At 54.4% G+C, this 20,921-nt stretch overlaps 1 protein-coding gene across 5 annotated transcripts; it reads left to right on the top strand.

Annotated features, from left to right (window-relative positions):
- The first annotated feature begins 644 nt into the window (after window positions 1-644).
- MED16 (mediator complex subunit 16) lies at window positions 645-20,874 on the top strand. Of its 5 annotated transcripts, XR_004904643.1 has the most exons (16): window positions 645-777; window positions 2,153-2,325; window positions 3,175-3,282; window positions 3,605-3,774; window positions 4,735-5,166; window positions 5,886-5,991; window positions 8,096-8,251; window positions 9,004-9,215; window positions 9,763-9,969; window positions 10,892-11,102; window positions 11,620-11,753; window positions 11,860-12,052; window positions 12,503-12,719; window positions 14,212-14,295; window positions 14,899-18,207; window positions 20,166-20,874. XR_004904643.1 is itself a non-coding variant. In XM_028519897.2 (15 exons), exons 2-15 carry the CDS (start codon window positions 2,193-2,195, stop codon window positions 15,023-15,025), a joined length of 2,490 nt encoding a protein of 829 aa, XP_028375698.1. In that variant the 5' UTR covers window positions 645-777; window positions 2,184-2,192; the 3' UTR covers window positions 15,026-15,626. The 5 variants fall into 5 exon arrangements, 4 of the variants coding, with proteins under 4 accessions (XP_028375698.1, XP_035887986.1, XP_028375697.1 ...); XM_028519897.2 differs by lacking the exon at window positions 20,166-20,874 and having other exon boundaries at window positions 2,184-2,325; window positions 14,899-15,626; XM_036032093.1 differs by lacking the exon at window positions 20,166-20,874 and having other exon boundaries at window positions 645-892; window positions 14,899-15,626.
- The last annotated feature ends 47 nt before the right edge of the window (window positions 20,875-20,921 follow it).

Genomic DNA, 20,921 nt, shown 5'->3' with positions numbered 1-20,921 from the left:
ACTGGGGAGAGTGTAGCACCTAGTAGGAACAACATAGCTTTTGGAGAAGTTGGGGAAGGTGTGGGAATCTGGAATGTTGGGTAAGTTACCTCACCTATCCGCACCTGCCTGCCTACCTATAAACAATACAAAAGTATGCAAATACAGAATGGAACCACCTTGTACAGGAGGAGTTGAGAATGAGTTTTGAGGTTGGGACAGCCCTGGACTGAGCAAGGCACCTTCTCACCCAACCTCAGTTCCCCACCCACAGATTTTAGAAAAACAAAATGTGGGACACACATCTCGCGAATTTACGTGTTATCCTCGCACAGGTGACACGCTAACCTTTTTATCAGTCTACTTCGGACTGATGTGTCACAAAAAGGAACACGAGTTGGGTGGGGGAGTCTAGACCCTGGGGTTATTTAGAGAATATATATATATATATATATATATATACTTTCATTAGGGTGAATTATGTTACAAAGGTTTAGCAACCCATCTTTATATGACAGTGCAGCACACAGCATAACCAAATGGGGTAGTTCATTGGGGCTGGAAAAATACCCGTTACTCTAACAAATAAAACTCAGGTAACAGATAGGAGTCTATCACGCTCACACAAACAAGTCCGGAAGTGGGGCGGGGCCGGAGCCCCAGCCGCTGCCGTCCCAGAAGTCTCTGGGAAGCGTTCGCACTGCGCGGGAGACTCAATGGTCTTAGGGAAGATGGCGGCGCTGGAGTCGGGGTGTTAGAGTGAGTGCGGTCTGCGGCCGCGGCGCACGAGCCGACCAGGTAAACGAAGGGACACAAGGGTTACCGGGGGGTCAGCCAGCCTCCCGGTAACCCCGGGGGGGAGGTGCGTCCCAGGGAAGGCGGGGACTGGCGAGCCCGGGGCGGGGCCTGTGAGGTCAGAGGGCGGGTCTAGAAAGCAAAGGGTGCTGGGTACACTGCCTGGAGCTCTGGGCGTGGTCTGGGAGTGGGTGGTGGAAACGGGTTCTCCAGCAGGGGGAAATCGGGGCGGGGCCTAGGGCTTTCCACCTGGGGCGGGTTTAGGGCGGGGCTTGAGGTTGTGGGGGACTTGGGGGAGGGACGTAGAGATTGCGTGGGGTCCTTGGTATGGGGCTTGGAGTCTCTAGAGGACCTGGAGGGCCAGGTTGTCGGGGAGGGGTCTGGAAAGCAAACGGTGTTAAGGGCGGGGCCGGAGGGCTTTGGGAACACGCCTAGAGATTGTTTGAGGTCTCTGAAGTGAAGCTTGTTAGTTTAGTCTGGGCCTGGAGGCTCGAGAGGCAAATTGAGAGCAAGGTCTGGAAAGCAAAGACTGAAGGGGATGGGGAAGGAGTGCTTTGGGGAGTTGTGGGCGGGGCTTTGGTATTCTCGGGTAGGATCTGAAGAATTGGGGATGTGAGGGTAGAGGTAGTGACTGAGAAAATGGAGTTGATCGTACCAACAACCTCACTGGGCTTTTGCAGTAGTGAAAGATAACCTGTAATCCATGCCAGGCACTGAGCCCTGAGGAAGGGTTCACTCTTACTGTTATTCTTCACCATTCCTAAGTCCCACACCAAGACCCAAACTGCTAACTTCCCCAACCTGTCTCCCCAACTCAGCCCTTCCTAAAGGAGAGACCCAAGGTCCCACCTCTTCTCAGTTTCCACTGCTCATTCTCCTCACCCGCCTCCGAGGTGCATTCTCCAGACAGCAGAGGGGTCCTGTCAAAACACAAATAAGTCACAGCCCTCCTGGGACTCTTACTTTTGTCACCAAGGGTGGAAGCCCACAGGGACCTGCACGACCTGCCCTTACCCCAGCCTTACATCAATCACTGGGCCGCTTCTTAAACACCCCAGGCTAGACCCACCTTCTGTGCCTTCGCATCGGCTGTCCCCTCCCCCAGCAGTGCTCCTCCCCAGACATCTGTGTGCCTCAGTGCATTCTCTTGCACCTTTGCTCAAATGTTTTCTCCCCAATGAGACCTCTCTGGCTCTGTGTTTAAAATGCAGCCCTCCCCCTCACACATATACAAGACCCCAGGGCAGGAATTGGGTGCTTTTCATTTCTCTTGATGACTCAGCATCCAGCATGGCATACAGCAACCTGCAGGCACTTGGTGAAGGTGAGCCAGTCCTCCCTGTCACTTCCTCCTTCAGGTGGTCATTCTCTTCCTCAGGTGACTGTCCTTGGTGTGTGACCTGTGGCAGGTGGGCCCAATGGATCTGGCTTACGTCTGCGAGTGGGAGAAGTGGCCCAAGAGCACCCACTGTCCATCAGTACCCCTGGCATGTGCCTGGTCCTGCCGCAACCTCATCGCTTTCACCACGGACCTCCGGAATGATGACCAGGGTACACCCCTTTACCTCCAGTCCAACCCCCATTCCCTCCCCTCTCGTTCCCCTCCCCTCCCCACACAGTGTTATACCCCTGGCTCCATGGCACCTGGCACATTGCCGTGGGGAGACACCAGGTCTCCAGGCCTGGGTGGGAGCCATCTCCCACCTCATTCATATCTGGGGGGTGGTGAAGGCCCCAACCTTTCAGGGTGCAAAAGACAGATGCATTTAACTGGTGGCTGCTGTCCTCTGTGGGCTACCTCCCATTTAACTGGTGGCTGCTGTCCTTAGTGAGCCACCCATTTAAGTGATGGCTGCTGTGATGGTGCTCTCCCACACCTGGTGCCTGGTGGATGCTGGGATGACCCCTGTGTAGTGGAGGGGGTAAAGGTGGGCATTCTACTCAGGCTTGTTGGGGAGACTTGTGCCTCAGTTTCCAGACCTGACATGGCACTTTTGACTTTTGAAAGCCTCTAAGGTTCATCGCCACCAGCCATCTTCTCTCCAACGTTTGAGTGATGTGCATTCATTAGAGAAAATTAGAGAAGCACAGAAATTTAGGATAAAGAGAACCACCTATTATCTTCTGTGAAGAGAAGCCCACTGTTTGCATTTTGGGGTCATTTTCTTCTGATTCTGTTTTCTGGGTTGTAGACACACTGGTGGCGGCTCACAGGCCTACTCTGTGTTCCCTGGGGAACGCATGCCTGTTCCTCGGTAGCACCTGGGCTGTCGATGTGGTCAGCAGCATCTTCATGACTTCCCTGTGGGTGGGACATATGCTGGGTTCCTCCCTGAGTCCCCCTGGAGTCTTTAGGGCCATGTCATTGTCACTGTGCTGACTGTCCACCGTCCCCTGCAGACCTGACCCGCCTGATCCACATCCTGGACACGGAGCACCCCTGGGACGTGCACTCCATCAGCTCAGAGCACAGCGAGGCCATCACCTGCCTTGAGTGGGACCAGTCAGGTGAGGGTGGGGCCGACAGGCTCAGTAGGGTCCTGTGTGGCCAAGGGCGACCATGGTGATGCTCATCCGAAATCCCAGGGGGATGTATTCTGTCTTTTCTTGGTCCTCTCCCCAAAGTCAGAGCTGGGACCCAAACCTTCAACTTAAGGCTTTGTGGCTAGTGCTCTTCCTGTTCCCATGTTCAGAGCTATTTCTGCACCATGCCTTGTGGCACTCCTTTGCTCTTCCACCACTAGGCTGGCTCCTCCCAAGCTCTTGATGTGCTGCGGGTGATGATCCCTGCCTACGGTGGGGGTTTGTGATGCAGGTCTGCTTCCTGCAGGCTCCCGGCTCCTGTCAGCTGATGCTAATGGGCAGATCAAGTGCTGGAGCATGGCGGACCACCTGGCCAACAGCTGGGAGAGCCCTGTGGGAAGCCTGGTGGAGGGGGACCCCATTGTGGCCCTGTCTTGGCTACACAACGGTGTGAAGTTGGCACTGCATGTGGAAAAGGTGAGTGTCTGCCTGAGTGAGTAGGTATGGTGGATGAGGCCATTCACTTTATCCGTCCACCTGCCACCTTGGCTCCTCCTCTCCTATCACCAGCATCCTCTAGCTTTTCGAGCCCTGGGTCTGGTTCACACCTTCTGGTTCAGTGATGAAACAGCACAGACAGTGCTCAGGAGTGTCCTGCTGAGTGGAAGGAGCCAGGCATAAAGGCAGTGCACGGGTCCCACTCTGGTAGAATTCTAGAAAAGGCAAAACTAGTGATACCACTCGGGACCCAGGGTGGGATTGGGTGGGGACTGACTGCTAAGGGGCATGAGGGCCCTTTAGAGGGGAGTGGATTCTGGTCATGATTTTTATGGTTTTCCATGACAACACGTTTGTCAAGACCCCTGGAACCATATGCCTAAAAAGAGCAAATTTTGTTGCTTGTAAATCATAACTTAAACCTAATTTTGAAACATGTAACAGTAATAAAATAGCAGCAGCCAGTACTTTCATGGCACCTCCTGAATTCTTAATATAGGGGTCTGCCAGTGTAGCCTGCAGGCCAAATGCAGCTCCACCTGTTTCTGTGAACAGTCTCATCGGCAGCTGCTTCCACAGACTCAGACAAGGAGCAGGTGGTCACAGCAGGGGCCACCTGGCCCACAAACCTGAAAATGATGAGTGCCTGGCCCCTTACACAAGAAGGTTGCTGACTCCTGTCTTTCATGTATTCAGTCATTTGATCCTCACCATGGGCCTCTGAAGTACAGATGAGGAGACAGAGGGTCAGAGAGGCCCACGTCACATGGTGCTCAAGTGGCCAAGGCAGGATTTGAATTCAAGTCCATGCTCTCGTAGCTTCTGCCTCATGGGTTGTCGGGTCACCGGAGGCTGACCCTTACAGCCAGATAGGGCATCTTTCTGCCTGTCCTTGGCGGGTGGCACCAGGACTAAGACCCCTTGCTTACTCTCCCACAGTCAGGCGCTTCCAGCTTTGGGGAGAAGTTCTCCCGTGTCAAGTTCTCACCGTCCCTCACGCTGTTTGGGGGCAAGCCCATGGAGGGCTGGATTGCGGTGACGGTCAGCGGTCTGGTCACCGTGTCCCTACTCAAGCCCAGTGGGCAGGTGCTGACATCGACGGAGAGCCTATGCCGGCTGCGTGGCCGCGTTGCCCTGGCGGACATCGCCTTCACGGGCGGTGGCAACATCGTGGTGGCCACGGCAGATGGCAGCAGCGCCTCTCCCGTGCAGTTCTACAAGGTGTGTGTGAGTGTGGTCAGCGAGAAGTGTCGCATCGACACCGAGATCCTGCCCTCGCTCTTCATGCGCTGCACCACCGACCTCAACCGCAAGGACAAGTTTCCCGCCATCACCCACCTCAAATTCCTGGCCCGTGACATGTCCGAGCAGGTAAGGTCACTGGGGATGCAGCCATGATGCAACACACTTCTCACCTTCAGTTTCGGCTGGGCGTCCAACTCGGGTCTTGCGGGCTAACCCAGCTGCAGGCAGGGCTGGTCCTTTTAGAGGCTCCAGGGAGAACCATTTCTAGCCTTTTCCAGCTTCTAGAGGCACTGTATCCCTGGCTCATGGCCCCTTCCTCCGTCGTCACAGCCAGCAGTGCAGCCTCTTCTAGCTCTGACTCTGTCTGACCTTCCTGCCTCCTCTTATGAGGGCACTGGGACCCCGGAGAATCAGGGTCATCCCCATCTCAGAGTCTTTGTCTTAATCCCACCTGCAGAACCCCTTTACTGTGTGAGATGACATGTAAGCAGGTCCTGAAACCAAGACAGGGACATCTTTGGGGCTGCTGTTCAGCCAACCCCACTAGGTCACTGTGGTTCCCATTGTAACTGCACAGCAGTAAGGCCCAAACGCCTGCCACGGAGGGCACCACTGGCATGGGGTGTGCTGTTCCGGCAAGGTGGCGGATGGGTACACCTGGGTTCAAGTCCACAGTTGCTGTGAGGTTGGGGCCAGTGTGAGCGACCGAGGAAACAGAGGTCCAGGAAGGGGAGGTGGCTGTATCAGGGAGGCCAGCACCCGAGCCTGGGTTAGCCCAAGTGCCCCCGTGAGGTGTGGATGCCCAAAGTGCTGCCTCCTCATCGAGCCACCCGCCGCCCCCCCAGGTGCTGTTGTGCGCGTCCAACCAGACAAGCAGCATTGTGGAGTGCTGGTCCCTGCGGAAGGAAGGGCTTCCCGTGAACAACATTTTCCAGCAGATCTCTCCTGTGGGTGAGTTCCCTCCATGGGGCTGGGGTACTTGAGTTTTAATTTGGGGAAACTGAGGCTCAGAGAGGCCCATAGTCACCAACAGGCAGCCCAACCACCTCCACCTGAAACCCCCTGTGGGAACATGGCTAGTGAAACAGCAGAGCCACAGTCGTGGTCTGTGAGGCCAGCAGCTAGAGCCAGCTCAGCAGGGGGCGTGGGCTGCAGGGAGGCACTTAATCCTAAAAGCCATGGGTCTTTCAGAAACCCTGGTTGAGAGTGAGGAAACCAAGGCTGCAAGGGTTAACTGAGTTTACCAAGAACACGCCCACCCTTCACCCACGGGGAGCCCCTGTGTCCCTCAGGTTGGCCCCAAGACCAGCACACCCTCCTCTTTGACACAGACCCTGGGACGCACTGGCCTGACCTGAAGACAGTGGCAGGCTGGAAAAGCCATTAGTTTTCATCCCCTGATGGTGGAGCTGTAGGGGGGAAGCCTTGCCCAAATACACAGATGCAGGCGTTTTCCCATCGAAAGAAAGCTCTGCTTTTTGCTGATTAGCGCTAATGGACCCTGGGGTGGTTGGACCCGCAGGGGGTTGCTAAGCGGAAACCACTAATAAAGCCGCATCAAGAGGTCCCTTGGTGTGTCATTTGCTGCTCGAGGTGGTTACATAAGCTGCCATTGTGGCTACGGAGGAATTGACATGAACAGGCACGTTGCCCTGTCCCAGGACAGGTATCCTGGGGAGCTTTTGGACAGTGGTGGGTGGCCCCACAGGGCGCAGGCAGGGCTGCATCGGGGCCTCAGGGTGTACCAGTTAGTGAAGGGAGGGTTTGAGTGGCTGGGCACAGTTCCTGTCCTGCAAGCCTTCCCTGGAACTGTGTGCTGGTTGTTACCTTTACACTCTGTAATATCTTCATGCCAGAGACTGAATTCCACTCCGACCTTTCTGGGCTTCGATTTCCCCTGGGAACAGCATTTGCTGAGACTCCCTTACGGGGTTTGCAGCAACTTTATTTATTTATTTTAAAGATTTTATTTATTTTTAGAGGGAGGGGAAGGGAGGGAGAAAAAGAGGGAGAGAAACATCTGTGTGTGAGAGATACATTGATCGGTTGCCTCTTGTACACCCTGAACTGGGGACCCTGCCGGCAACCCAGGCATGTGCCCTGACTGGGAGTTGAACCAGTGACCTTTCAGTTCACAGGCCAGCAATCAGTCCCCTGAGCCACTCCAGCCAGGGTGCAGCAAGTTTATAAACTGTGAGGAAGCCCCTGGGGCACACATCTGGACGCTGACAGTGGCAGAGACGAGTCCTTTGACAGTCAGCTTCGCCATGTAACACATTAGCCCTAAACTCAGGCTCAAAACCACAGTTCATATTACTCTGGACCAGGTCATCTGGCTGCACCTAGATGCTTGGTTCCATGTGCCTACCGTTAGCCTCCCAGCTTGGGCTGCTGCCCACCAACCAGGCCTGTCCTCCCGTGGCACATGCCCTGCAACCCAGCCTGTTCCCCGCAGCGTCCCAGGCACAGGCACTGCTGGATCCTCTGCTTACACCACAGTTCGCCAGTGCCCACTGGCCACGCCTAGATTCATGGAAGTCACTCCATTTCTTGTTGGGTGCAGGAGGCTTCATTAATACGTGGGGGGGGTGAGTGCAGGGAGGGGATGCATCTTATCTGGTGGGGACAGCTGGGGTCCCACCTAGGACCTCTTAGGTTGTAAGGGACAAACCCAACCCAAGCTAGCAAGTCACAAGGGAGCTTGGGTTTTGTGTGGCAGCAGGGTCAGGGGTAGCATCCCCCTTCTCATCACGTTGGCTCCAGCAAGTGGGTACCCCCTGTTGCCAGCTGACACCTTCCTGGAGGATGCCTCTCCCCTGTCCCCAGGAAGTCCCAGGACTGGGTTCTCTTGGCCACCTTGGGTCATGTGCCTGTCCTGTACCAACCAGCTGGCTGGGGTATGATATGTTGAGTGGCCAGGGCTGAGGTGGGGCCCCTGGTGGAGGGCAGGTGCTGGGATCAGAGAAGGGGTCTTGGCTATTGTCCCCTTTGGGGCCCATCATTGTGGTGCCTGTCTTCATTCCATTGCTGTCCTGCGTCCCTGCCCTATGTTTAGTTGGTGACAAGCAGCCCATGATTCTCAAGTGGCGGATCTTGTCGGCCACCAATGACCTGGACCGAGTTTCTGCTGTGGCACTACCCAAGCTGCCTATCTCACTCACCAACACGGACCTGAAGGTGGCCAGCGACACGCAGTTCTACCCTGGCCTCGGTACGGTGGGCTTGGAGCTGGGGTCTTAGGTCTTAGAGCCATGGGAGCTGCCTCCTAGTCTCGAGTCGGTACCTGACGAGGAGGTGGCTTTGCTTTCAGGACCCAACCAGCTCAAAGAGCTTTGAGGCTCTCCACTTTTAGGATATGAAAAGCTGCATCTTTAATATGTAAAGAGCTGTTAGAAACCAATAAGGCAGAGGTTGGAGACTTGAGGGTAAACTCTCCAGATAAGCAGTGCCCTTTGTCATAGCAGCTGAGACATTGATCCTGGTTCAGTCCCTGGAGCCTTTGACCATGAGTGAGTCAGGTTGGAATCACTGGGATGGCTAACAGTCAGCCCCAACCCTGCTGCACGTTCATCACAGCTTTGGGCTCGAGGAGTCTGTGAACTCCCTGACTTGTGTTCCTGCCATGAGGCCCTTTGTGTGCTCCTGTCCTTTCCCACCTGGTCCCCCTGGAAGCTGTGTTTGTTCACATCAGTCGAAACATAGAGTCAGCTGCACGGACTCTGGGAATATGCAGCCTGAGCTGGTGGCACCTTGTTCTGCTGACTCTGGTGGCCTGTTAGCAAAGGAGGAGGGGATAGTGGCTGTGGGGGCGGCTGGCCAGACATGGGGTGGTGAGCTGTTTGTGTCTTGGGGCTCACCCATCCCCAGGGCAGCCACTTTGCATTGTCCAGAGCTAGGCAGCCCCACAGCCACCAGTGGGCATGTTCCAGGCCTTTCCTGACCCTGCGTGTGCCCCTCCCCTAGGGCTGGCCTTGGCCTTCCATGATGGCAGCGTCCACATTGTGCACCGGCTGTCACTGCAGACCATGGCCATATTCTACAGCTCTACAGCTCCACGCTCCATGGATGAGCCAGCCATTAAGCGCCCCCGGACCACGGGCCCTGCCGTTCACTTTAAGGCCATGCAACTGTCCTGGACCTCCTTGGCCCTTGTGGGCATTGACAACCACGGGAAGGTAAGCACTGCCCTGGGTGCTCCAGAGCTACCCCCTCGGTGTTTATGGGAGAGCAACCCACTCCATCCTTGGCTGCCCTGGGGCAAATGGGCTCTGTCTGGTGCCTGCCTGTCACTTGTGTTTTTGGCTTCCAGCAGAATCCTGGTCCATTTCCTCAGTACAGGTGTATGGGCCTTGCCCCGCTGTCATTCCACAGGCCTCTCCTTGTGTGGGGGGCTCAACTTCCCTGGGGAGCCATGTCTGTGTCTGGAGGGCTCCCCACGGCTCCCACTCATTGGTTTGCATCCATCGTGGAGCCTAAAGGATGGGTCCAGTCCCCCCAAATGCGTGTGAGGGTGTAGGGCAGTCTCTCGGGTCGTTTTTGGAAAGTGCCGTGTGGCCGCCTCAAGCCCATTAACACTTGCACGTGCCGGGCTCTGACTGCCCACATGCAGCAGGGCCACCAGCTCCTGGGAGGGAGCGTGGCCCCCAGAGCCTTAGGCGGGGCTAGGAACGTCATCTGCCCAGCACTCCCTTAGGGGTCTCACCAGCCGTCCCTCTCCCACAGCTGAGCATGCTGCGCATCTCGCCCTCCATGGGCCACACACTGGATGTGAACCTGGCCCTGCGGCACTTGCTTTTCCTGCTGGAATACTGCATGGTGACCGGCTATGACTGGTGGGACATCCTGCTTCACGTGCAGCCCACGATGGTGCAGAGCCTGGTGGAGCGGCTGCACGAGGAGTACACGCGCCAGAAAGCTGCCCTGCAGCAGGTAGTCCGGTTCCTCGTGCGCCCATCTTTCTACCTTGTTCTTTACCTGGAGAGTTTTCTTTAAGAAGTCAGAGCCCCCTGGTGACACGTGAACCCCTGGGGCCACCGCCTCTGCCACCAGCGGGGGCTGTCTTCTCAGACGCCTCAGAGTACACGAGTGCACGTGTATGCAGAACTGGGGGCTCGCACACGTGCTGGGATAGGAACAATATATAGGCTTAGAGGTCAGAGAGGAAGAGAACAATGATCGGGTGCTGTGACGGTGCACCTGTGAAACCACTAGCGTTCACAAGGAGCCCTTAACGCTAGTACAAGTTCCACACAGGGGCGCACAAAGAACAGTTTCAGAAATGGGCAACTTTCCTCTGTGCCAGCAGTGACCAGTAAGACAGTAAAGTAGGGAGATAGGTCCCTTTCATGAGAGGGGCCTGATAGGATGGGAGCGAGGTTATTAGGGAGGATGTGAGGCTGCAGCGGGGGTTCAGGGCCGAGCTAGGTGGGAATGAGGTCACTGCCCGGTGCATTCTCGTGCTTTAGCACGTTCACTTGCCCAACGAGACCAGGTCTCCCCTCAGCACCTCTTTCACCCGGGCCAGGTCTCTGTGGTGGGGGGCTGTTCTGGGCACAGGGTGCTGAGCAGCATCCCTGGCCCCCACCCACTCAATGCCAGAAGCACTCCCAGTGTGACAACCACAGATGTCCCTAGACATGCCCAGTGTCCCCTGAGTGCAGGGCCACTTCCAGGTTGACACCCTGCCCATCCTATGAGATAGAGCCTCTTACCTGATTCTGCCACAAAGAGGTGAGGCCCGGAGACATTAAGCAGGTACCTCAGCTTGCCCAGCCCCGCTATATACTGTAGTAGGAGCCTCTTCCCCAGGCCCCTCAGGTGGATGTCTCTGCTCATACTGCACAACCCCCAGGTCCTCTCCACCCGGATCCTGGCCATGAAGGCCTCACTCTGCAAGCTGTCGCCCTGCACTGTGACCCTCGTGTGTGACTACCATGCCAAGCTCTTTCTCATCGCCATCAGCTCCACGCTCAAGTCCCTGCTGCGCCCGCATATCCTCAATACGCCCGATAAGAGTCCTGGCGACCGGCTGACCGAGATCTGTGCCAAGATCACAGACGTCGGTGTGTCCTACCCCCTCCTAGCAGGCCGCCCTGAGAGTGGCTGTGCCTGCACGGTTCTGTGCAGGATCGTCCCAAGTCCTGCCTGAACACTGTTTGCTGGTGCTTCCTGTGTGTCAGGTGTGGGGGTGGTACCTGAACTGAGGAGACTTTGGCCCGCAAGGTTGGCCTGGAGCTGGAGGCAAATGTTAACCAGAGGGGAACAGACGGAGTCCAGTCCGGTTCCGTCAGCCATGCCAGGGAGGAGCTCAGGGGCCCCAGCACAGGCTGGCCTGAGGGGCAGCGGGGTTGTCCTGAGAGCTGTCAGTGAACACCTTGTTGCTGTGGATCCAGCCCTTTCCTCCACAGTCCCTGGCTCAGCCATCCTGCCAGTCACTTGCTTATTCACAGCGTTGGGTTGGCCTTGTCCAGGCCCAGCTCACAGGGGTGCTGGTGGGTCATGAGGATCCCAGGGTGTAAAGCGGGGTTGGTCCCAGTGCATGGTGGGGACTGGGTACGCCTGACCACCCTCCCTTTCTAGATATTGACAAGGTCATGATCAACCTCAAGACAGAGGAGTTTGTCCTGGACATGAACACACTCCAGGCTCTGCAACAGCTCCTACAGTGGGTGGGAGACTTCGTGCTCTACCTGCTGGCGAGCCTGCCCAACCAGGTGTGCCCCCTCCCTGCCCCTCTTCAAAAGCCCCGCTCCAGGACCCGTGAAGGTCCTAGGATGTGACCCACATTTAAATAAATAGCCCGAATGCCTTTTCCTACAGGGTGCCCCTCTGCGGCCTGGACACAGCTTCCTGCGGGATGGTACCTCACTTGGTATGTTGCGGGAACTGATGGTAGTCATCCGCATCTGGGGCCTGCTGAAGCCCAGCTGCCTGCCTGTGTACACGGCTACCTCTGACACCCAGGACAGCATGTCCCTGCTCTTCCGTCTGCTCACCAAGCTCTGGATCTGCTGTAAGATGCCAAGCTCTCTGATCCTAGCCTCCCACCAGCATATAAGTCCCAGTTGGGTCCCCCCACCAGAATATAAATTTCCTTAAGTCATACTGGCTGTGTCTTGGTCTCCACTGTTTCCCCAGCATCCAGCACAAGTTCAAGCACGGGGTGGGTGGTCATTAAACATCAGCCATTATTAGACACCTGGTGGTTTGTCTCATGTCACCAGGCTGTGTATTTCTGGAGGGCCAAGTTCTGTCATTCTTGAAACCCTCTTCCCAGGAAGGCACTCAGTTCTTGCTGAATGTTTTTTAAATGAATGACTAGGTTTCCATTTTACAGAGGGGAAGGCTGAGGCCAGCGGGGGAGGAGCTTCCAGGGCAACTCAGAAGGTCAGGTCAGAGCTGGGCCTTAACCTGGTCCCTGAGCTCCAAGCTGACCAGGACATCCCATGGTCCTCCTCTGCAGGCCGTGATGAGGGCCCCACGAGCGAGCCAGATGAGGCACTTGTCGACGAGTGCTGCCTGCTGCCCAGCCAGCTGCTCATCCCCAGCCTGGACTGGCTGCCTGTCAGCGACGGCCTGGTCAGCCGCCTGCAGCCCAAGCAGCCCCTGCGTCTGTACTTCGGCAAGGCCCCCACTCTGCCCGGCAGCACCACCACCTTACAGCTGGATGGCCTTATCAGGTGCGTGCCCTCTGCCTTGGGCCCTGTGCATGTTCCTCCTGCAGGGCCCCCCCCAGACCCACCCGGCTCCTTCATGCTTCTGCCTCAGTGCTTTTGCACGTGCTGTGCCTGCTGCTTCCTCCTGAGCTTGACCTAAATGCTGTCCCCAGGAGACATGCCTCACTGAGGCACTGAATTCCCCTGCCTTCCAGTCCTTGTCACTCCCTCCACCATCACCTCAGTCTTTGTTGATTTGTGCACTTGGGTATCTGTGTGATGTTGTCCTCCCCCTGGTCTGTCACCTTCTGTGTGCAGTGTCACGTGGCCGGCCACAGGTATTTGGGGCTCCAGCCTCTGTGGGGGTCAGGCTGATGTGTGGCCTGAGCCCCATACCCGGCCTGGCCCAAGGCCCCAATAAACACTAAATCAGGCAGGACCTTCACAGGGCTGAGGGGCACTCTGGCGGTCAAGGGCCAGCCCTGTCTTTGCAACAGAAGTCTGGACAACCCAGACCTGCTAAGCTAACCCTTTACTGCCCACAGCACTGTGGGGTGGGGTTTTGTCCCCATCCCACAGGTGAGTGAATAGCTCAGAAGGGTGCAGTCGTGAGCCAGGGTCACAGCAATGAAGTGGCTGGGCCATCATCTGCACTGGGACCCATCAGGTGCCCACCCCTGCTGAGTAGTCCCTGGATGGAGAAATAGATGTGATCTGCCCGAGTAGCCTGTTACTTTGGATGGAAGTTTCAGCAAGCAAATGAACAAAAGGAAGGCTGTTGGCCCTAGCCAGGTAGCTCAGTTGGTTAGAGCATCATATTGATACATCAAGGTTACGGGTTCGGTCCCCAGTTAGGGCACATACAAGAAGCAACCAATGAATGCATAAATAAGTGGAACAGCAAATTGATGTTTTTTTCTCTCTCTCCCTCCAACCTTCTTCATCTCTCTCTCTAAAATCAATCGATAAATTAAAAGAAAAAAAAAAGAAGACCATTCCCACCCCTGTGGTCCCACCTCCGGGACCTCCTGGCATTTTCTTTCTTGTGCCGTGGTGGGACAGGGCCTGGTGAATCACAGAAAAGACTGAGTGGGGATGCTGGTCACTGGGAGGTTATGAACGCTTTGTTCTGGAAACTTTCAAATATATGTCACATGGTACAACCAACTGTCCTGCCCCAAGCACCAGGTCCACTCCTCTGTGGGCTGCTACTGCCAGGGTCTCTGTGTCACCCAAGGGGTCTGGTGTCATCAGGGCGTCCAGCACCATCCAGGGTGGGGTGTCTCTGTGGGCACAGGGAGTGTAGACGCACGTCCACAGGCACCATCTCCCTTGCGTTTTGCCACATTTGGGTGCATCATACATGTGTGTACACGTGTGCCTGTCTCTGCACGTTAGTGCGCGCACATATCTACTGCACATGTGTGCCTCTCTGTGCGTGTGTGTGTTCTCTGCACACGTGTGTGCACATGTGCGTGTGTGTGGGACTCTGATCCCCTCCACCCTCCTCTGCCAGGGCAACTGGACAGCCCAAGATCGACCATCTGCGGAGGCTGCACCTGGGAGCCTTCCCCACGGAGGAGTGCAAGTCCTGTACGAGGTGAGCCGCCCACGGTGGACCCTTCATCCGTCCCGCAGCGAACACTGCCCCCACTGTGCCACTGCATGACCTCAGGGTGAGAGGCTTCTCCTCTCAGCCTCGTTTCCCCACCTGTGAACGTGCCTCCCTTGTGGAGCTGCCGAGAGGACACACCAGGCAGTTTCTGTAAGGGACCAGGGAGGTCCTGGGCTTCCCTTCCGGGGATATCAGTGGTGAGCAGTGAGCACCCAGCCCTCGCAGAGCTCCCAGCAACCCAGGTGCAGGAATGGAGGAACAACCACAGCGGTGCAAGGCCCAGGCCCTGTGCCGGCCTTTGGTAGACGTGGCCCCAGTTGCCACACAACCCAGACATAGGTTCTGAGTCCCAGTGTCATGCCACCAGGGAGTGCCAAGCCAGGACTGGACCCCCTGCCCCTGCTCTGTCCACATCGAGGTGAGGCGGCAGCGCCTGAGCTGGGGCAGGAGCATGCGGAGGAGCTGGCCGGAGTGGGGGGGCAGTGCAAAGGAGATCATTCCTGCTTCGGGGAACAGTGGGTGCAGGGGCCAGGGGCAGTTGGGAGAGGGCCCTACCCAGCACCCGCTTCCACCTGGTTCTGCCTGCAGGTGTGGCTGTGTCACCATGCTCAAGTCACCCAATAAGACAACGGCTGTCAAACAGTGGGAACAGCGCTGGATCAAGAACTGCCTGTGTGGGGGGCTCTGGCGGCGGATGCCCCTCAGCTGCCCCTGACTGGGGTCCTCAGGCCCTGTAAACAGAGTCCTGATGGATGTTATGGAAAGGTGACTCTGTCCCTTCCCGGTGACAGCATTCTACATACTCAGGACTTTATGGGGTGTGTTAAAAAAGTCATTCTTGACCTGTGACTTTAGGGGCCTTGCCAGCCAAGACCATCATCCCTGTGAGGACAGTTGAGGACTTGGTCTGAAGCCTCAGGTTGCTGCCTCTCGCCTGGGGACACCGCTGTGTCTCTCTCAGAGCCTGGTGGTGCCTCCCAGGTGGTGGGACTCTGTTTTACAGCTGCACCTGTACCCGAGCTGGGTGCCGGCTGAAACACACCCAGGCCCACCCACAGGTCTCACAGCTCCAGTGCCCCAAGCTCCCCCTGTTCCCGGGTGCCCCAGTCTCACAGTTCAGAGGTTTCAGGACAGTCTGGCTGTTGGTCTTTTAAAATGTCTCATGTGAACTGTTGGGTGTCCAGCAGTTTCTACCAATGACACTGGTCAGGTATCCTCTTCGGTTTCTTCACCCATACCTGCTGATGCTGTACCTGCTCATCCAGGTGGCTCTGACCTTGGCAGCCCAATAAACATTCAGCTTTGTTGGGTCACAGCTAAATGGCTGTGTGATGGGCATTGCCCCAGCAGACCCCCAAGGTCCCACCTAGTCCCGAGTCTCCCACCCCCATCGTGCATTTATGGGCATTTCTGTTTCCACGTGCCTGTATGTGTCACTCTTGCTCTGTCAGCATTTATGGAGCACCTAGTGTATGCCTGATACAGGGGTCTGCAGGGAGCAGCAGGCTGGGCATGGGTAAGGACTGTGCCTGGCTTGCTCTGCTTCTCTGTAGGTGGGTGGGTCTCTGCCTCATCTGTCTTCAAGTGTGTGCATCTCTCCTTGCTCTCTGCCTTTGTCTTCCCCACCCAGCCCCCAGTGCAGAGCTGCTCAGGCCTCATGCCCCTGGGGTCCCGCCTCCTATCACCAGCAGGTACTTTCTGGGTTATGTCCCACACCCCCGCAGTAGATGCACTGACCTGCCTGTTAAGTGGTAATTGGTTCTTATGTTTTTCTTCTGGAAGCTCAAGGGAGGCAGGCCAGGTGGGTGCCCCACAGAAGGTAATGCTTTCACTGCGGCACAGGTGTGTTTTGAGCTCTCAGGATGGTGGGAGCTCAGGGAGCCCCTTGTCTGGATCGGGGCCATGTTTCAAGCCCATCTGCCCATGGCTGCAGGGCTCCGGCAGTGTCCAGTCCTGTTGGATTCCTGCTGTGTAACCAGTGCCAGGAGGCACGCCTTGTTTACCTACACTGCCTTCTGACTGGAAGTCCCAAATGGGCGCAGTTTCTCACACACGGAGTTCATGAACGCTGTGGAGAACCTCCCACCCATCATGGGAAAGCCTAAATGAGGGAGATCCAATGCAACAGAGTATGTGGCCCGTTCTTATGCACAAGGCTGGGAGTCCGCTGTGCCCGCCACGCCCGGCGTGGGGCCGAGCACACAGAAGGAATTCCACAAATACTTGTGTATGAATGAATGCTTCATGGTACAAAACCAAAACCCTCCCACAGGTTCCAGTTCTAACTCCCCAGTCCCCCGGGGGGGGGGGGGGCAAATGGCTTCACCTGTCACACCCTCCAACTCTTTCAACAAGAGGGAACTTCATGAACACCCGTTGGGGACCAGGCTTAACCCCTGGAGCCTGGTAGGTGCTGGGCCCCAGTGGCCCCTCATCCAGGCAGGCAAAGGGGCACAGAGTCTTGGAGCCTCGGTTCTACCCTGTCCCCTTCCTGTCATTGCCCAGAAGGATGGCAGTGAGTCTGGGGGTGCAGGGCGGAGCTGTGTGGCTGCTCTGGGATACCCATCAATCTGTTTCTGTGACCCTCTTAGCCCAAGAAATGCTTATGAACACAGGCACCATGGTGCTAGGTTTGAATCCGGACTCTGCCAAGGAGCTTCTGTGTGACCTCAGGAGTCAGGAGGGCTCTCCAAGCCTGTTCCCCAATTTGTGACCTGGTCACAAGAGCACAACTTCAGAGTTTCTGTACACCTGAGTCTCAATTCAGAGCAGGTCTAGCACACACAGGCCCCCATGTTACACCTGGGAAGCAAAGGGAGAGCTGGCCATTAGCCAGACCAAGGGGGACACGCCCACACGGGCCTTCGGGAACTTCAGGTGTCCTCTGGACTCCTAGAAAGGAGTAAGGGTGCCACCATGTGGCTGAGGCATGGAGGTACCTGGCAGCTTCAGACCCTGGTCTGCCAGCTTTTTACCCCTACCCTCACCCCGAGGTCCTCCCAGCCAGGTTCACCACCTTTCAGCCTTCCTGTCACCTCCTGGCATGGCATTACTGGTGCACATGCTTTTGTTTGCAGGTCATGCTGTGTGTGCTCAAGATAGCAGCATCGGAAGCAGCTGGACTTGCCTAATCTGCAGCTGAATGAATAGCAAATGAGAAAGAAACAACAAAGAAGGCTGGGGGTCGACAGGGTGGCAGGGGCTCTATTCGGGGACTTGGCCTGCAAGGTCAGCACAGCGCATTTCCAGCGAGACTTCCTGAAGGCTCTGCCTCCAGAGACAACAGGGCAGAACCATGTGCACCTAGTCTCCCTGCCAGGGAGTCATTCAGGTCCTCGGGCCAGAGCCCCAGGTGTTGTAATACCAGCCCAGCTCCAACCCACTTCCCAAACTACCCTGCACAGAATGCCTACACGCTATGTCAGACCACTTTCTAAATAACTAATGAGGGAAGGAATGTATAGAGAAGATTGGAGAGTGAACTGCAGTCACTCTCCCTGGGTAGGGGGATCAGAGGGGCCACGAGCACCATTGTATGTGTCTACTACACCTCTAGAGGGCAGTAGGAGCTCTATCCAGGGGCTTTGGCCTGCCTTCAAGGTAGATTCCAAACAAAGAAAGCAAGCAGGGTCCACAGGGCATCGCCACCCTCACCTGGACTCCCCAGCTCTGTGGGCAAGTGCCCCAGGTACCTTCGGCTCCCGCTGGCTTCCCAAACCACCTAGCACATGCAGACACCTCCACATCAGGCCACTTTCTCAAGACTGTCTAATTCATGTAAACAAACATAGAAGTCAAACAAAATGAAATGCCAGAATATCTATCTCTCAACTGAGGGGACAAGAAAAGTCTCCAGAAAAAAAGTAAATAATTTGCCTGATAAAGAATTCAAAGAAGGTCAGACTTCTGGCCAAGATGGAGGCATAGGTAGACACACTGTGCCTCCTCGCACAACCAAAATAAGGACAACGACAATTTAGAAACAAAAAAACAACCAGTACTGACAGAAAACTGAAATGTATGAAAGTCCGACAACCAAGGAGTTAAAATAGACATTCATCCAGACTGGTAGGAGGGGCAGAGTTGGGCGGCTGGGCGGAGAGAGGTCACAGCAAAAAAAAGCAGTGGCTGGCGGACCCCAGGTGAGCAGGTGGAAGCTGGTGGACCCAGTGAGGCATCAGACTGTGGAGGGGCATGGCGGGCAATGCGGCTGGTGGACTAGGTGGACCCACATTCCCATGCAGATAAACCAGGTGAAGCTGGGGAGTGAGACAGCCTGAGCAAGCCAGGGCTCCAGTGCAGGGAAAAAAGCCTCAAAACACTGATTGAAAACACCTGTGGGGGTTGAGGTGCAGGGAGAGACTCCCAGTCTCACAGGAGAGTTCACTGGAGAGACCCACAGGGTCCTAGAACATACACAAACCCACCCATCCACCCAGAAGTCAGCACCAGAAGGGCCCAGTTTGCTTGGGGGAAGAGGCAGAAGTGACTGAAATCTGGCAGAGAGCAGAGCAAGCACCATTGTTCCCTCTGGGACCCCTCCCCCACATACAGTGTCACAACATAGTGATGTGGGTTGCCTTGCCTTGGTGAATACCTAAAGGTTGCCCCTCATACCTAACAGGCGCGTTAAGACCAAAAAAAAAAAGAAAAAGAAAAAGTCCCAAACACAAGAATAGATCAAAGCTCCAGAACAACTGACTGATGAAGAGATTGCCAACCTATCAGATGCACAGTTCAAAACACTGGTAATTAGGATGCTTACAGAATTGGTTGAATTTGGTCGCAAATTAGATGAAGAAATGAAGGCTACACTAAGTGAAATAAAGAAAAATGTACAGGGAACCAGTAGTGATGGGAAGAAAACTGGGACTCAAATCAATGGAGTGGACCAGAAGGAAGAAACAATCAAACAGAAAAGAATGAAGAAATAAGAATTCAAAAAAATGAGGAGAGGCTTAGGAACCTCCAGGACATCTTTAAACGTTCCAACATCTGAATTATAGGGGTACCAGAAGGGAAAGAGGAAGAACAACAAGTGCAAAAGTTATTTGAAAAAATAATAAAGGAGAACTTCCCCAATCTGGCAAAGGAAATAGACTTCCAAGAAGTCCAGGAAGCTCAGAGAGTCCCAAAGAAGTTGGACCCAAGAAGAAACACACCAACGCACATCATAATTACATTAGCCAAGGTAAAAATGAAGGAGAGAATCCTAGAAGCAGCAAGAGATAAGGAGACAGTAACCTACAAAGGAGTTCCCATCAGACTGTCAGATGATTTCTCAAAAGAGACCTTACAGGCAAGAAGGGGCTGAAAAGAAGTATTCCAAGTCATGAAAGGCTTGATAAAGTGCCTTTGATAAGGGCAGATAAAGTGCTTCTCAGATAAGGTCAAGTTAAAGTTCATCATCACCAAGCCCTTATTATATGAAATGTTAAAGGGACTTATCTAAGAAAAAGAAGATAAAAAACATGTATAGTAAAATGACAGCAAACTCACAATTATTAACAATCCCACTTAAAACAAAAACAAACTAAGCAAACAACTAGAACAGGAACAGAACCACAGAAATGGAGATCACATGGAGGGTTAGCACCAGGGAAGTGGGAGGAGGAGAGAGGGGGAAAAGGTACAGAAAATAAGTAGCATAGATGGTAGGTAGAAGATAGACAGGGGGAGGGCAAGAATAGTATGGGAAATATAGAAGCTAAACAACATAAGTATGACACATGGGCATGAACTAAAGGGGGGGAATGTGGGTGGGAGGGGTGTGCAGGGTGGAGGGGAGTGAAAGGGGGGAAATGGGACAATGGCAATAGCATAATCGATAAACTATATTTAAAAAAAATTCAAAGAAGTCATCAGGATGCTCACCAAACTTGAGTGGAATACAGGAACTTAGAACTTCAGCAGAGAATTAGAAAGTATAAGAAAGAACCAAGCAGGCCTAAAGAATATAATAACTGAAATTTAAAAAACACACACACATTAGAAGGAATTAACAGCGGATTAGCTAGTACAAAATAATGGATCAGTGGAAGACAGACTAGTGGAAATCAACCAATCATAACAGGAGAAATAATTAAAAGCCACAAGGATAGTTTAAGGGACCTCTGGGATAACAGCATGCATTCCAACATTCACATTGTAGGCATCCCAAAAGGAGAAGAAAGGCAGAAAGCCACAGAGACTTTACTTAAAGAAATAATGGCTAAAAACTTTCCTAATATGGGAAAGGAAACAGAAACAGACTTCCAAGTGCAGGAAGCACAGAGAGTTCCAAACAGGAGGAACCCAAAGAGACTCCACCAAGACATGTTGTAGTTAAAATGGCAAACGTTAGAGACAACCCTGAAGGCAGCAAGAGGAAAACAAAGTATTACATACAAAGGAAATCCCATAAGGCTATCAGCTGATATCTCACAAAAATAAACTCTAAATGGATTAAAGACTTAAATGTAAGACCCAAAACGATAAAACTCCTAGAAGACATTGGTGGTAAACTCCTTTACATCACTCTTATTGAAATCTTTTTGTATATGTTTCCTCGGGTAAAGGAAACAAGAAAAAAACAAAACGGGACTACATCAAACTAAAAAGTTTTTGCATAG

The sequence above is a fragment of the Phyllostomus discolor genome, chromosome 8 (assembly GCF_004126475.2).
Source record: "Phyllostomus discolor isolate MPI-MPIP mPhyDis1 chromosome 8, mPhyDis1.pri.v3, whole genome shotgun sequence".
NCBI lineage: Eukaryota > Metazoa > Chordata > Mammalia > Chiroptera > Phyllostomidae > Phyllostomus > Phyllostomus discolor.
Note: the sequence above shows the minus strand (reverse complement) of the source record. Positions and strands in the feature narration are given on the sequence as shown.

What these genes read in the sequence shown, in the direction of transcription:
- MED16 (XM_036032092.1), top strand. Translation starts at nt 2,048, where the DNA reads ATGACTCAGCATCCAGCATGGCATACAGCAACCTGCAGGCACTTGGTG. An exon ending in CCCGTGACATGTCCGAGCAG is followed by an intron (nt 5,167 to 5,885) that starts GTAAGGTCACTG and finishes CCGCCCCCCCAG; the next exon opens with GTGCTGTTGTGCGCGTCCAA. An exon ending in GAGTGCAAGTCCTGTACGAG is followed by an intron (nt 14,296 to 14,898) that starts GTGAGCCGCCCA and finishes TTCTGCCTGCAG; the next exon opens with GTGTGGCTGTGTCACCATGC.